At 47.6% G+C, this 15,868-nt stretch overlaps 1 protein-coding gene and 1 long non-coding RNA gene across 4 annotated transcripts in view; both read left to right on the forward strand.

Moving 5' to 3' along the window:
• The first annotated feature begins 1,090 nt into the window (after positions 1-1,090).
• The window catches only part of LOC141147192 (uncharacterized), an 87,472-nt gene continuing 72,694 nt past the window's right edge, over positions 1,091-15,868 (forward strand). For 2 of the 3 annotated variants that reach the window (XM_073634366.1, XM_073634349.1), the window contains exon 1: positions 1,091-1,241. In XM_073634366.1, the coding sequence (XP_073490467.1) occupies positions 1,166-1,241 (76 nt within the window). In that variant the 5' untranslated portion in view covers positions 1,091-1,165. The remainder of the gene's footprint in view (positions 1,242-15,868) is intronic. The other variant, XM_073634358.1, reaches the window with a different exon arrangement.
• LOC141147214 (uncharacterized) lies at positions 1,518-15,452 on the forward strand. Its single transcript, XR_012245036.1, has 3 exons — positions 1,518-1,579; positions 13,445-13,496; positions 13,620-15,452. It is a non-coding gene; the product is annotated as an uncharacterized lncRNA (long non-coding RNA).

Consider the following 15,868-nt stretch of genomic DNA (forward strand, 5'->3'; position numbering starts at 1 on the left):
ATTTACATTAATGTCTTGCCCCATAGCCAAAACACTAAATTAGAGGAAATCCCTGCAAAGTGTTCCTTTTACCAGTTTACTAGCCTGCTGGGCAAGCCAAATGTTTGCCCAAAGCAGTGAATATTGGACGCCACTACAGCAAATCAATTGTGGAGAGGATTTTCTATTTCTTATTTACATCCACTGATGACTTATCACTACTGATACTGTGGTGCAATATCTCTTCATTATGTAGACACATTTATTTGAATGTTACCAAAGAAGGGTACCTACATGATGATGATGATGTGAGTGTACATCAATATAGTATGCAGTCTCCTACTGAGCTACAGTGTCTTGAAAAAGTATTCATACCCCTAAAAACGTAAATGTAATTTATTGGGATTTTATGTGATAGACCAACACAAAGTGCACATAATTAGAAGTGGAAAGAAAATGATAAATGGTTTTCAAATTTTTTTACAAATAAATATATGGAAAATTGCAAGGGGTATGAATACATCTGCAAGGCACTGTATTGTCCCCAAGGGCGGGTAGAAGACCCCTTTATCAGTATAAATGATTTCTGTGATCTGCTACACAAATCCAACTTGCAAAGCCGTTCATAGCTTTAGATTTCCTGGCTTCCCAGCTCAGTAAATCATTTACCAAGTTTACACCTGTATTTAGGGTCCTTGTGGTTAGAATCTTAATGTATAGCACGCTTTACTGGTACCTAGACATGACTGTTTATTCTTGCAAGCTCTATGTGTACACCAGTGGCGGCCCGTCCATAGGGGGCGCGCAGGCACCCCCCCCCCCTCCCAAACCAAGCAGTCGCAAAAAAAAAGAAAAATTTTTTTTTTAAAAAGGTCCCTTTAAAAAAAATAAATAAATAAAAATAAATGTCCTTTAAGTGCACTGTGTTCGGGCGCCGGACACAGTGCACTATGGAAAGCGCCACATTCATGCAATCACTTGATGCAGACGAGGCGCTTCATTTGCAGGGTTTTGAATTGTCGTGTGGCGCAATCTATTGCGCCGGACAATTTCCGCTTGGCCGAGTGCTTTGTTCTACAAGTTAAGATGTCACTTCCGGTTTCCCTGTGCAGAGATAAACCGGAAGTGACGTCAGCCACTCAGTGGAAGGCACGGCCCAAGCAGAGAGACACAGAGCAGAGGAAGCATGAGGAGCGGACTCCTCCACCGCCGCTGCTGTCCACTGAAGGAGACACAGCAGGTGGAGAGAATACCACAGCCCGGTAAGTGCACTGCCTTCTGACACTTGTGGATCTCCTTGCAGCGCTGTCAGCTTTCTCCCTCCAGCAGCTCTGCAGGGGGATCAGTTCTACATACTGGCAATTGGCAAAGTGTCTCCATCTGGAGCAGAAGACAGCTGCAGTCTCAGTCTGCCTGTGTATCTGCCGGGTCCTGAAACTCCCCCTCGTCAGTGTTATCTCTGGTCAACATGAGCAGGAAGCTTGCTTCACCTCCTCCCTGAGTCCTGACCTCGGATCCTCCTCCCTCCAGATCGTGCTCTCACTGCTCTGTGTTCACTGAACTTCAGGGTTTGGATGGAGCAGTGCTTCTGCTGGAGGGGGTGAGTGGGGGTGAGGGGGGGGGGGGTTGCTGCTGGAATGAAGTTACAAAACTTTAAGATTTTGGAGAGAGGGTGAATATGAAGCCACCCTAGAACTGCAGATTGCTGTCACTGCAGTGCTGAGCAAGAAGCCAGTGGACACATCTCTCTCTCTCCAGCTGCCAGGCATCTCTGCCCAGCCATTTCTATATACCATCCCTAAGGTCCCTTTATACTTCACATAGCAGGAACAAACATTCCTTCTCACATTTTCTTTTTTTTTCGCACATAGGGTAACCCATTCACTTGGATGGGCTGCCATATGTGTGACAAACACATAGAGGGTTTAGTAACTTTTAAGGCATGCAGCTTTTGCCTCATGACAAAACGCATGTCTGCTCATTGCATTTGGGGTGCCATTAACAATTAATGGAACCACAAGTTCTATGTGCATGTGCAGTGCATTTCCAAAAGGCACTGCAAATTGCCTATTACCTGTGCACTTTGTCACACATTCAGGAAACCTCAAATGTGGCCTAATGCAGTGGCGGTGCGTCCATAAGGGGGCACGGACACCGCCCCCTCTCCCCAGCCAACCCTCTAGCCCCAATAGATAGATTCATGCATTGCGACACAGCGGCAGGGTTATTGTTGAAGCACTTGATTAGAGCCATAGGCTCTAATAGGCGTCAAAAAAGGTGACCTGCGAGCGCCATGCTGGGCGCTCGCAGTTCACTCAGCTGTGTTAGAAAAGCGAATGAATATTCGCTTTCCTAACGCTAAACCGCCTCTCCGCCAATCAGGTGCTCGGATCTGTTACCCGTCACTTGATTGGCTGAAACAACAGGCGCTGTGATTGGACGCCTATCGGAGGACGGGAGAAGACATCGAGGAGCTGTCCCAGCGGGCAGGGGGGGAGGGGGCACACTGGCAGCATTTGATATGACACAGTGGCTGCGTTTAATGGGGCACAGTGGGAGCATCCGATGGGGCACAGTGAGGCTGCATTTTATGAACACAGTGAGGCTGCATTTGATGGACACAGTGAGGCTGCATTTGATTGGCACAGTGGCTGCATTTGATGGGCACAGTGAGGCTGCATTTGATGGGCACAGTGAGGCTGCATTTGATGAGCACAGTGGCTGCATTTGATGGGCACAGTGAGGCTGCATTTGATGGGCACAGTGTGGCTTCATTTGATGGGCACAGCGAAGCTGCATTGGATGGGCACAGCGAGGCTGCATTTGATGGGCACAGCGGGGCTGCATTTGATGGGCTCAGTGGCTGCATAAGATGGGCACAGTGGCTGCATAAGATGGGCACTGTAGCTGTATTTGATAGCACAGTGGCAGTGGTAGCATTTGATGGCACAGTGGCAGCGTTTGATTAGCACAGTGGCTGCGTTTGATGGGCACAGTGGCTGCGTTTGATGGGCACAGTGAGGCTGCAAATGATGGGTTTTTTTTTCAGAACTTTTCAGTTTGTTTGCGCCCCCCCAAAAAATTTGGAGCACCAGCCGTCACTGGTGTGCACAAAGGTCATATCAGTCTATAGAAGGCAGACAAACGAAACAGACCATTGGATAGTGTGGTTAAATCACCCTTTAAGGCATAAAATTATGCATTTACAAACAAATGTTTGATTAGGACTTAACACTAGGAAAATACTCTCATTTTGGGATATCAGGTCACATCTACAATTACTGAACTCAAACATGTGCAGCGGTACCCCCGTAGGAGCTGCTGAGCATTGTGGTCTGTCTGTCACCCTGCCCCAGCCAGGCACACACTTGTCATTCCTTCAGAGACATGAAGCAGTCCTTGTGCTTTGTTTTTATGTTTTTTTGAGGGAGATTGAACTTGGATAGGGACTTATGAGATACCCATGAAATCAATCATCAACAATTGGAACTTTTTATACATCCTGTATTAACATCATTCCATTTCTCCTACACATCGCTTCCTCTCTTCTGAGTATCACTCCTTTCTGCTCCTGCACATCGCTTCCTCTCTTTTCTTCTCCAGACTAGCTTGCGCTGATTTGGTAGGTCTGACACTGGCTCAGCCAGGCCTAAAGCAAGTGCCCTTTACAGGCAGGGACCGCTGGCCCATATTGTGTAGCAAATAGAAAAGTCCCAGTGCTAGCTGTCCCTGTGGCTACTGCTCCCAGCACCACCTCCTCAGGCACTGCCAACCCTCCTAGCTGCAGCTGCCTTGCTCCACTGCCCATAACACCACCATCCTCTAGACCAGTGATGGCAAACCTTGGCACCCCAGTTGTTTTGGAACTACATTTCCCATATTGCTCATGCACTCCGCAATGTAGTTGAGCATCATGGGAAATGTAGTTCTAAAATATTTGGGGTGCCATGGTTCACCATCACTGCTCTAGACTGTCTCTGCACCCATCCCAGACTGCTCCTCAGTCCTCTCAGGCTTGCCTCCCCAGTCCTCCCGACGATGTGCTCACTCACCAGCCCTCCTGGCTGCCTCTGTGGAACTCCTGGAGACTTGCCTGGAAGTATTCTCCTGCTGTCCTCTCCTGCTCCTCCTGTGCCTCCTGTCCAGGACACCTCTGTTGGTTGGAAGAGGGTCCCTTCCACACACGAGCCCAGGCACAAGGTCATCCCCCCAGACTGGAGAGCTCCCTCAAAGGCCCCAACAGATCAGTACACCCAGGCTTGGCTGTCAGCCAAGCTTTAAAATGTACCTACTCCAGGGAAAAGAACCTGTACTAATTCCGTAGAACACTAGAGGGTACTACACATGAATGGAAACTCTGGAGAACTTTGGAAAGAGACATTACAACTCATCCAGAGTACTTTGCTTGTGGAAGCATGCAGGGGTGTAAGCTACAGTATTACTTTAAACCTGAAGGTAGCATTGTGACACATCTTCAGCCTGGCAGGAGCATATTGAAGAATAATTGTCCCCTGCTTTGGGCTCCAAGCAGCCATCTTGGAGAGGATAGGAATCCTATTGGATACCAAAATCCCAAGAGATTTAGGCAGCCATAATGACATAAAAAAGAAGATTCTGCAACATATGGAGTGCCTACAGTGTGGAACAAAGCCCCCATTGGACAGGGAGAGAGTAGAAGCAGCATTAAAGAGAGTGTCAGGGCTGGGCTCAGCCCTTCCTTCTCAAAGCTGTCAGCTAATTGCCAGCTCCTATCTCTCCACAGTGACTCACCTGTTGATATCCTGCATGTCAGTCCTGCCTACTTAAACCATCCAGTCCAGATGATCTCTGCCTTCGCCTTGGTCACATCTCTAGAGACGCTCTCCTGTGTTCCTGTTAAAGACTTGCTTGGCTGACATTCCTTCTGGCTCCAGATCCTGCTTGCTGTTCTTGAATTCTGGCTATGTTTTGACTAGGTTTACTCTGTTTACCTTTTTTTATTATTATTATTAAACAAGTGTGATTTAACTGTACTGTCTCAGTCTGATTCATGGTTTCTGACAGAGAGTTACCTGTCATGGAGGGAAAGAACAGGCTTCTCTTTACAGGTTGTCTCTTCTGCCAGTTTCCTGGAACACTCTCCCACTGTCAGCCAGATATCTACTGAGACTTTTGGGAGATTGCAGTCTAAGTAATAATACCACCTCTCCACTGGCATCCTGTAATCTGTGTTTATCATAACTGCTGGAAAACTACCCTACTTTTAAAATGACTTTTTCTGCCTGAAGAAAGTCTATAACATATAGTACGTAGCACCTGCCATGTTTGTGTCTATGCAATTTCTACAATAAATAATCAGTGTTCAAAGAACTCCTTGTGTTGATTCCTCTCAGTCTTCGGATACACTGAGTAGGCCCAGCCTACAAGTGCAGCTATTAGCTAGTCCAAATCACCAATACACCTTTTTATCTATACTCTAAATCAGGGATGGGCAACCTTAAAGAGGTAGCGATCTACCTGAACACCATGGGAGAAGTCAGAGATCACCGGGCACAGTGTTGCCTCCTCACACTTGATTTAAACCTCTAATTGCCGTACTACCGTGTTGCAATCATGTGCATTGCACAGCAATCATGTTTAAATCAGGTGGTGAGAAGGCAACATATCGCCTCCTCACCACCTGTCAAACACTTGGATCGCTTTTCAGAGCAGCAGCATTGCCTGCTGCACTTGTGAATAAGCCCTTAGTTGCATTTGGCAGCAGCACTCTTAGGGCTCGTTCACACTTAAGATTGGGCGGGCGGGCGGGTGAGTCACGGTTTTACTGCCCCCAATCCCTACTCCCTTTAAATGCTGAGGCAGCAGCCAAAGGTGTACACATTCTGAAACAGGCATTAAGCCCCCTGTTGTTTTGGTAGGGTCTACCACCTGCCAATTGTGACCCATTCAAGTAAATGGAGCCACGCTGCAAGCACCCAGCAACTGCGGTTAAAGGGATTGTAAAGTCTCGTTTTTTTTTTCTATTAAAATAAAATACATGGTATACTTACCTGCTCTGTGCAGTTGGTTATGCACAGAGCACCCCAGGTCCTCTTCTTCTCAGGTCCCTGGCTGGAGCTCCTGGTCCCTCCCTCCTGTTGAGTGCACCCACAGCAAGCATCTTGCTATGGGGGCACCCGAGCTGAGCTGCAGCTCTGTGTGTCCATTCAGACATGGAGCTGTGGCTTAGCCCCGTCCCCTCTGAGTTTGATTGACAGCAGTGGGAGCCAATGGTGTCACTGCTGTGTCTCAGCCAATCTGGAGGGAGAGTCCTGAACGGCCGGACATCGCTGGATAGAGATGGGGCTCAGGTAAGTATTAGGGGGGCCTGCTGCACACAGAAGGCTTTTTATCTTAATGCACACAACCACCCCCCAGTCAGTCGGTGGCACCCCCCCCCTCTATGTAGGTCGGTCGACGGTCGGGTCACCCGCCCCCCCTGTCGGTCGGTCATCAAGTCCGGCACTTACCCCATCTAGGTTGTGGGTGGGCAGCGGACAGGTTGTGGGTTCCTACGGACGGCGGATAGCGGCTCTCCTCCTCTTCTGCAACACGGTGGCTTCCGCTGTGCATCTCCTCCCTCCTTCTACTAGGTGTCCAATAGGATTGCCTGTCCTTTCAGCCAACTGGGTGATGGGTCCCAAGACCCTCTTCCTGATTGGCTGGGAGGAGGATCAGTGTGGCGATAGCGAATATTCATTCGCTATTGTCACACAACTGGGTGGGCTTGAAATGCAGTGCTCTGCGCCCGGAGCCCACCCTTTTTTGAAGCCTATTAGATGCTCTGGCTCTAATCTTGTGCTTAAAAAAATCACCCCCTCCATTGGAATCCGTGGTCTGGCGCCCTGCATGTAGATCAAGGGGCCGGATGCATGGATCGGGGGGGCGGCGCCCGTGCGCCCCTAATGTACAGGCCGCTGCTGCTTACTGTACTGCACAAGGTTGCAGGGAACTTTGAGAGCAGCCTCATTCACTTAAATGGGTCATGCTTGGCAGGTGCTATATCCACTAACCATTACAGGGCGTATAACTGCTGCTGTGGCTGCGACATGTGTACACCCCTGGATTAAAATAAGTATGGTGTTCTACGCTAAGGTGATGTAATAGCTGCTGCCCACCCCAGCTAAACCCATAGAAGTGGGATCAGTGGAGAGTAATGAGAAAATAAGGGGGTGATTTTCATACTGGCAGCTCAATTGAATGCTATCTGGGCTACTTGCAGCTTGCTGCGTCCATGATTATTCCAAAGACTGGATTAATCTGCTACAGACCTTCTGATCCTGCTATAGATCACTCTCTAGGAGTTTTTTAGAACTTTGTAACAACTTGGGAAAATCCTGAAGCCATCCTATCGACAATGTTGTTTAACCACTTGCCATATTGCAATATGAGGCTGCAAAGTGGTTGCAATATCCTGACTGGACGTCATATGACGTCGCCAGAATATCGAGCCTCTGCGCGCCCCCGGGGGGTGCGCATTGCGACGATCCTTGTTGTGGTGTGTCAGTCTGACACAACGCAACTCCGATCTAGGTAAAGAGTCTCAGACAGAGACTCTTTACCACGTGATCAGCTGTGTCCAATCACGGCTGATCACGATGTAAACAGGAAGAGCCGTTGATCGGCTTTTCCACACTCGCTTCTGTCAGACGCGAGTAGAGGAGAGCCAATCGGCTGCTCTTCTGACAGGGGGGTCTGTGCTGATTGATTATCAGCACAGCCCCCCCGAGGATGCCCACACTGGACCACCAGGGACACCACCAGGACCACCAGGGATGCCCACCACTAGTTACCACCAGGGATGCCACCCTAGACCACAATGGATGCCAATCAGTGCCCACAATGGGCATCACTGATTGGCAGGCATTATTGTTTGGCACTGATTGGCATCCATCAGTACCATCCATTAGTGTACATCAGTGTGAACTATCAGTGCCCATCCGTGGCACCTATCAGTGTCCATCCATGCCGCCCATCAGTGCTGCCTTTCAGCGTCTATCGGTGCCCATCAGTGCCACCTATGTGTACCCATCAGTGCTGCATATCAGTGCCACCTATCAGTGCCGCCTATCAGTGCCTCATTAGTGCCGCATATCAGTGCCCATCATCAGGGCCCATCAGTGCCACCTCATCAGTGCCACCTCATTGGTGCCCATCAATGCTGCCTTATCAGTGCCCGTCAGTGCAGCCCCATCAGTGCCCATCAGTGAAGGAGAAAACGTATTTATTTACATTTATTTATTAAGTTTTGTAACAGAAACAAAAAAAAAACATTTTTTTTTCAAAATTTTCGGTCTTTTTTTTATTTGTTTAGCAGAAAATAAAAATCCCAGAGGTGATCAAATACCACCAAAACAAAGCTCTATTTGTGGGAACAAAATGATAAAAATTTAGTTTGGGTACAGTGTAGCATGACCGCGCAATTGTCATTCAAAATGTGACAGCGCTGAAAGCTGAAAATTGGTCTGGGCAGGAAGGTGTATATGTGCCCTGTATTGAAGTGGTTAATTGTTTTCTGCGCTATAGAGCAATATTATGTGAAAAACATATGTGGTTAAAAATGTAAATAAAATAAGAGATAATACACATTCAAAATAAAAATGCTCCCTCATCAACCAACAAAGAGACTGAAGTATGCATTTTATGAGCATTTTAAGGAGAGGTTCTCGATGGATCTTTTCTTTTTTGTTCAGTATCCTACTTTACAAGTTCAAACAGCACTCAGAACCTTCCCTAGAAGTCGATTTAATATGTGAAATGAACTGATTTACTGATCACATTTCTCCTTTAAGACATCGCTCAGTTTCTGAGTAATCCCTCAAATTCCCCCTCCTCTACAGACCAGTTGGACAGCAGCCACATCCTGCCTCCTCACCCTTTGCACTAGAGCCCTCTGGAAAATAGTTGCTCATATGTGTAACTTCAGTGTGACTCACTGGATGGGAGTTATTCACATCCTGATGTTGCAACCATAACGTTTTCAACCAACCACACTTTTGTTAGCTGATATTTACTTTACAAAGACAAGCATCTTCGGCGTTTGACTGCCTTGAAAAAATAAAGACGAATAGTTTTCATTGTGACAGTTTAAACAGGTTTTTCTATCCAGAAAAACAACCAAGGCCTGTCTAAACAACATTCTTGGACACACCCAAAACACGTATAAAGGACTCATAACAACCTAACTGCTTCCATCCAGTGGTAGAAAATGACACATGCAGGCAGACTTCTGTTCTTAGCAGAGTACAAGTTTCAGGAGGCTAGATAGAAAATATTATCGGCTAAACACACAATTTAGTATTTAACCACTTGCCGACCACGCTATAGCCGAATGACGGCTACAGCACGGTTGTCAAGTTCTGCTGCACGCCCGCTGCGGGGAGCAGACGACGTGCTCTGTGGTGGCAGTGCCTGGCGGACACAGCTAATCACATATTGAGGTAAAGAGCCAGTCAGCGGCGCTTCACCACGTGATCAGCTGCATCCAATCACAGCTGATCATGGATGTTAACAGAAGCCAGTTTTCGGCACTCTTTTCTTCATGCTGACAGCATGAGGAGAGGAGAGACAATAACCAGCGTCTCTAAAAGGGACATCTACACTGATAATCAGGGCACTGATTATCAGTGTCCCGATTATCAATGCAGTCCCAACAATGCCCACCTGTGCTGACAATCTGTGCCCACCAGTGCTGCCAATCAGTGCCCATTAGTGCCTCATCACCAGTGTCACCTATCAGTGCCGCATACCAGTCCCCAGCAGTGCTGCCTACCAGTGCCCATCAGTGCCACCTATCAGTGCCCATCAGTGACACCTACCAGTGCCCATCAGTGCTGCCTATCAGTGCCGACTATCAATGCAGCCTCATCAGTGCCCACCAGTACCACCTCATCAGTGCCCATCAGTGCAAGCCTATCAGTGCCCATTAATGCCCATCATTGCTACCTCATCAGCGAACATCACATCTTTATTTGTTTATTTAGCAAAAAATAAAAAACCCAGAGGTGATTAAAAACCACCCAAAGAAAGCTCTATTTGTGTGGAAAAAATGATAAAAATTTAGTTTCGGTACAGTGTTGCATGACTGCGCAGTTGTCATTCAAAGTGTGACAGCGCTGAAAGCTGAACATTGGCCTGGGCAGGAAGGGGGTGAAAGTGCCCAGTAGGCAAGTGGTTAAAACTTCCAAAAAAGATAACATGGACTTTAACCGGTTCCTGACTGGCTCACGTCTTTTTACGGGGGCAGAATGGCACCCCTGCGCTAAACTCTTCCGGGGCTGAAGTGGTTAAGGTGCCCCAAAGAGTAACACACACAAAAATGCATTGTTTAAAATTGAACATGGAGAATGACTCCTCAATTTAAAACTAGACAGACAGTCCAACTAAAACACATCAAACAAACTTTGTAATGTGGCAAAGTCCACTATGTGGCACGTTACTTATGATCAAGCCTTGCATCATTATAGAGTATATAGGAGCAATAACGCATAATGAAATATGATGTCCATTGATGGCTTGTTATTCCTCAACATGTTTAACAGGAATCTAAGCCTGCTTCTTCAGGATCATGATAGTCTACTACTAAAGAAAAAACCTAAGTACGGTACATACAGCTGTATGCAGAAGTACACCACTATACCTGTATCTGTGGTCCACCAGTCCCCTTTTGCTTGAACTGATCTCTACCACATAGGAGTATTTTGGAGTGTTGTACTTCTGCATACGGCTGTATGTATTTCGGTTCTATCACAGCGTATAGTATATTGTTATATTTATGCATATCACATTGTCTTACGTATGTGTGTATGTGTATATATAAGAAGGCCAGTATGGTGGCCTGAATTTATGGGAGGAGCGCGGAGGATATTTAAGCAGCCCACTCGCCCATACTCCTTGTCGGTTCCAGTGTGCGATTCGTTACGTCACCAGGCCGATTCTTTAGCTCACTTCATGTTTGTGAGTCTGTTGTTCCCGAATAGTGTGTTGCGGTTCCTTATTCGTGGTTTGTCGATCAAGTCTTGTTCGCTGTCGCAGGTAGGAGTCGTTACTTTGCATTCGTATCTTGTCCTAATCGTTGCCATTTGTTGTATCCCCCATATCGTGTGTTCAGTTCCCACCGCGGAACGAATCGTCATCTTGCCAAATCAAGTAATTTTGTGTGCCTCATGCACGGCGCCACACCACACTCGTCGGATACATTGCATACCCGCTACAGACCGATGCGGACCCAGTTTCACGGCCGCTGTCGCAGGTAGGACTCGTTACCATGTTTTGTCATGTCAATTCGGATGCCGCAGTGGAACTTACAAATCATTCGTATGCACTTCTCTCATTCTATTTTACTACACCAAACATTGTTATTTTGCCTCGTTCATGGCATCACGCCACACCTTCCTGATATGTTGCACTCCCGCCACAGTCCGCCGCAAACTCACTCGCATGGCTCACTGTCACAGGAAAGATTCGTTACCACATTCTTTATGTCATATTAATTACCATTTGTTGTCTCCACGTCGTTCATTAGTTCCCCCTACGGAACCTACGGATCGAACAGACATTGTCCTTATTGCTTATACTGCTCGCTTAGAGGTACGGTAAGCCGCCAAACAAGCCAGGTGTTTCTATTCCTTTTCTCAGTAACCCAACTCTCATTCGTTGATGCCCTTGCAGCCATGCAAAACTGTCTAAGCAGCCTGTCACCTTGTTGAGACCATTGTAAAACGCAATATTGTCTCAGCAACCTCTCACTCCTCAAAAATAAATAAATAAAATAATAAAAAACCCTTTTCACCACGCAATCTCGGCCCAGCAACCTGACACCTGTTGAGACCCGTGCAACCATGCAAAATTGTCTCAGCAGCCTGACACTCTTGTTGAGACCCTTGCATAACGCAATATTGTCTCTGCAACCTCTCACTCGTCAAAAAACCTTTGCCACCACGAATCTCGGCCCAGCAACCTGACACCTGTTGAGACCCTTGCAGCCATGCAAAATTGTCTCAGCAACCTGACACTCATTTGAGACCCTTGCGGCCTGCAATATCGTCTCAGCAGTCTGACACTCATAGAGACCCTTGCAACCACGCAATATCATCTCAGCAAACCAGTCTGAGACACTTGCAACCACAAAATACCGTCTCGGCAATTTCTCACTCATCAAGACCTTTGTGACCACGCAGTCTCGCCCCAGCAACCTGACATTCGTTGAGACCCTTGCAGCCAGACAAATCACCTTAGCAGCCTGACACTGTTGTTGAGACCCTTGCAAACGCAATATCGTCTCAGCAGCCTCACACTCATCGAGACCCTTGCAACCACGCAATATCGCCTCAAGACAAACCTCATACTCATCGAGACACTTGCGACCACACAATATCATCTTAGCAGCCCGCCATTCATAGAGATAAAATGTGTATATAGGGCACTCTGAGTTGCAGACTGAGCAAATGATTCTCTTAACTGGAGATTCAGATGAGATGCATTCAATTGGAGATAAAATTCAGTGGCATGGTATCTTCATATACTTTAAGGCAGCACTCAGAAGAGCAAAGCACTGTTTTCCTTTTTATTTTTATTACTATTAAATATTTTTTTATATTTTAATTTTTATTTTATTTTTATTATTTTCATTTTTAATTTTATCTATATATATTTTTTCACATACCATCTTTCATGTTCATCATCTGTATCCTTACATCTGTATATTTACAGTTGCAACCACGTGTGTTTGATTATGGAATATACGTAGATCTTACACCCACATGCCCACTGCCATAGACCAATTGGTGTATATGTTTTTGTATGTATGGTATGTATGTCTCTGTCCTGTCTCACTTGCTTAATGTGCGTCCTTGTACAATTATGCCTCCTTGGGATTCACACTGCTACTGGATATTCCTGGGAACTCCAGAGATACACACTGGCACAAAACCTGATGCCGGATCACCTCCTTACCACACACATGATGAGCCCGTTTTAACATTGATCTTGTAAGTGTTTTTAATCCCTTTGGGATATTTAAAGGTTTTAAACATATTGCACTTAGAGGTGCCTCTCTTTTGTTTTATCCTGACACTCATAGAGACCCTTGCAACTATGCAATATCGTCCCAGCAGCCGGACACTCATCAAGACCATTGCGACCATGCAATATCGTCTCAGCAACCCAACTGAGGCCCTTGCAAACATGCAATATCGTCTCAGCAGCCTAACACTCATAGAGACCTACGCGACCACACAATATCATCTCAAAAAATCTCATACTCGTCGAGACCCTTGCAGACACATAATATCATCTCCAGTAGCATTAAACATTCGGGGCACAAAACAACTTGCAAACACACCTCAGGGGCACTCAATCAGCCTCGCATACACATAGCGACATCCAGCTGAAAATTTATCTACAGTGGCATACCGGCTACTCATCATCTTCTCTGTCTTTTCCTCAGGTCAGTCGAGTTCAGCTTTTCATCCTACACCAGGTCGGTCGTTTCTCCCCAGGTAAAATATATATATATATGCATCTCACCAGGGCCAGTCGCATGGCAAGGGTAGGTCACTTTATCTCAGGTAAAGGAACATACATGTTACACTTATGTTACACTTATGTCACCTTCATCACAGGTCGACTCAGTCTCGATCCATGCCAGGACCTCGCTGCTAGGGCGCCACTCAGGTGTGTAGTTCACGGATCTTTCTCTTAATACCGAGTTTCTGTGCCCCACTTTGCTTTCTATCCTTATTGTCTTATAGTCGGAGTCATGTCGCAGACCGGCAGTGACAACCTCACACCCGTCCCTCTGTCACCCTCCAGGGGCTCAGAGAGTGGCAACATGCAGTCCCTCCGCACATAGACCATTCCCAAGCTCATAGCTGAGCTTAGATGCAAGGGCATCCTCTACCCTGCTACGGCCAGGAAGGCAGAGCTCTTCAGGTTACTCTTCCCGCCGACAGTCACTGCAGGACCCAGCGCTCATCAGGTGTCCCTGCAGTCCATTTTTGGGGCCATCTCCCAGCTGCACTCCATGATCTCCTCCATGTCCGCAACAGTTACTGACGTGCAGATCAGAGTGGCAGCACTGGAGGTTCGCCCTCCTACCACCCTCCCTGACCCAGTCATGGTCACGATGCTGGCATCCCCTTCTGCAGGTACACCAGAGTCCACTTCTACCATCCTCCCTGCTCACCTTGTCCCTGCCAGCCTCAGGAAGGACATCTTGGAGGGAAAGGATGTAAATCTAGCATCTCTGCTGATTTTTGTGCAGGATTTGGCCAACAACAGAGCATACGCCTGGGGGGACGTCTCGGTGGTCATCAAGTCGAAAGACCCCAGGCTCAGCCGCAAACTGTCAGTCACCGAATTTGTTTTGGCATTCGGGATGTCCAGAGATGTTGCCTGCTCAGCTGCCCCCCAGCAGGAGGGAAGAGCTGGACCTATATCTCCATTCAGTCACAGACTTAGGGTACAAGTATGGAGCTCACGCCTTTAACGACTACCACCGCTCATATAGGGCCAAGGCAGCTGCCAAGCTCAGCCAGTTCCAGGTCTAGACGAACTGGAGGGTTTTTGACATGGAGCTGTTCTGCCGCCACTTCGCAGGCCTCTGCTCCCCGCTCTGCACCATTTGCCAGTCCACTAACCACATGGTGAATTGGTGCTCTGAAGCAACCACAAGGTGCCCCTTCTACCCTCCTTCCTCCTCCAGCACCAGTTAGGGCTTCCCAGCCCCCAGTCAGCCATGGTCAGTGGACAGATTAGGACAGCCTATCCTTTCTCTAGGAGGAGCCCCCATTTGTAACTATTTTAATCACAGCGGATGCTTCCATGGCCAGTGCAGGCTACTCCATATTTGCACAGCATGCCATAAAGCTCACCTGAGGACCACCTGTCAACTCAAACAGGAGGGGAAATCCTGACTAGGTGGGATAGATGTCAGTTGGTTGGGGTTCTACCTCTCTACACACCCCAACCCCCTCACTGGCTATATTCCTGGTGCACGGCTTCACAGCAGGGTTCCACACCAGCCTCATCACTTTACCCCTCACTACCCACGAATGTAGGAACCTCCAGTCGGTGGCCATCAGCGTACAAGCAATTGACTCCTTACTACAGTCAGAAGTGGATATAGGCTTTATTATCAGCCCCTTCCCACAGTCACTTTCCCAGTCTGGAGAGTCAGCCCTATTGGGCCTGTCAAGGACAAGTTCACTAATAAACTCAGCTTAGTGTACGACTTGTCTGCGCCTCATTATTCTCACATCCCCAACCTGAACTCGCTGATTCCCTCTGAGGAATTCTCCCTCAAGTACGCCTCAGTTGACCTAGTCATCCAAGCCATCATTGGGAAAGGTCCCAGCGCCTGGCTATCCAAAGCAGACATCTGATGCATTCAAACTCCTCCCTATCGAACCATCCCTCTGGCAGTGGTACCGTATTAAGTGGAGGGAGTCCTACTACTTCACCACCAAGTTGACCTTCGGGTCCAAGAGCAGCCCGTGGCTGTTCAACATCTTCGCTCAGGTCCTCACATGGATTCTGTCTCACCAGACCCGCTGTCACACAGTCATCCACTACCTCGATGACTTCCTGCTTATCGAGCAACCAGGCACACCCCCGGCAGATCTAGACAAGTTGAGAGTAGTTTTCAACAAACTCAACGTGCCCATAGCTGAGCACAAAGTGGAAGGCCTGGCACATTCCAACACCTTTCTAGGTGTCACTCTGGACACGCGTGTCATGCAAGCTAGCCTGCCTCCTGACAAACAAGCTCATATCAGGACAGTTATCCACGACTACACCGGTTCACAAGGGTGCATCAGGAGGCAGTTGCAAGCCTTACTAGGGATGCTGAACTTTACGAAGAGGATTATTC

This window comes from Aquarana catesbeiana, linkage group LG01 (genome assembly GCF_042186555.1).
Source record: "Aquarana catesbeiana isolate 2022-GZ linkage group LG01, ASM4218655v1, whole genome shotgun sequence".
Taxonomy (NCBI): Eukaryota; Metazoa; Chordata; class Amphibia; order Anura; family Ranidae; genus Aquarana; species Aquarana catesbeiana.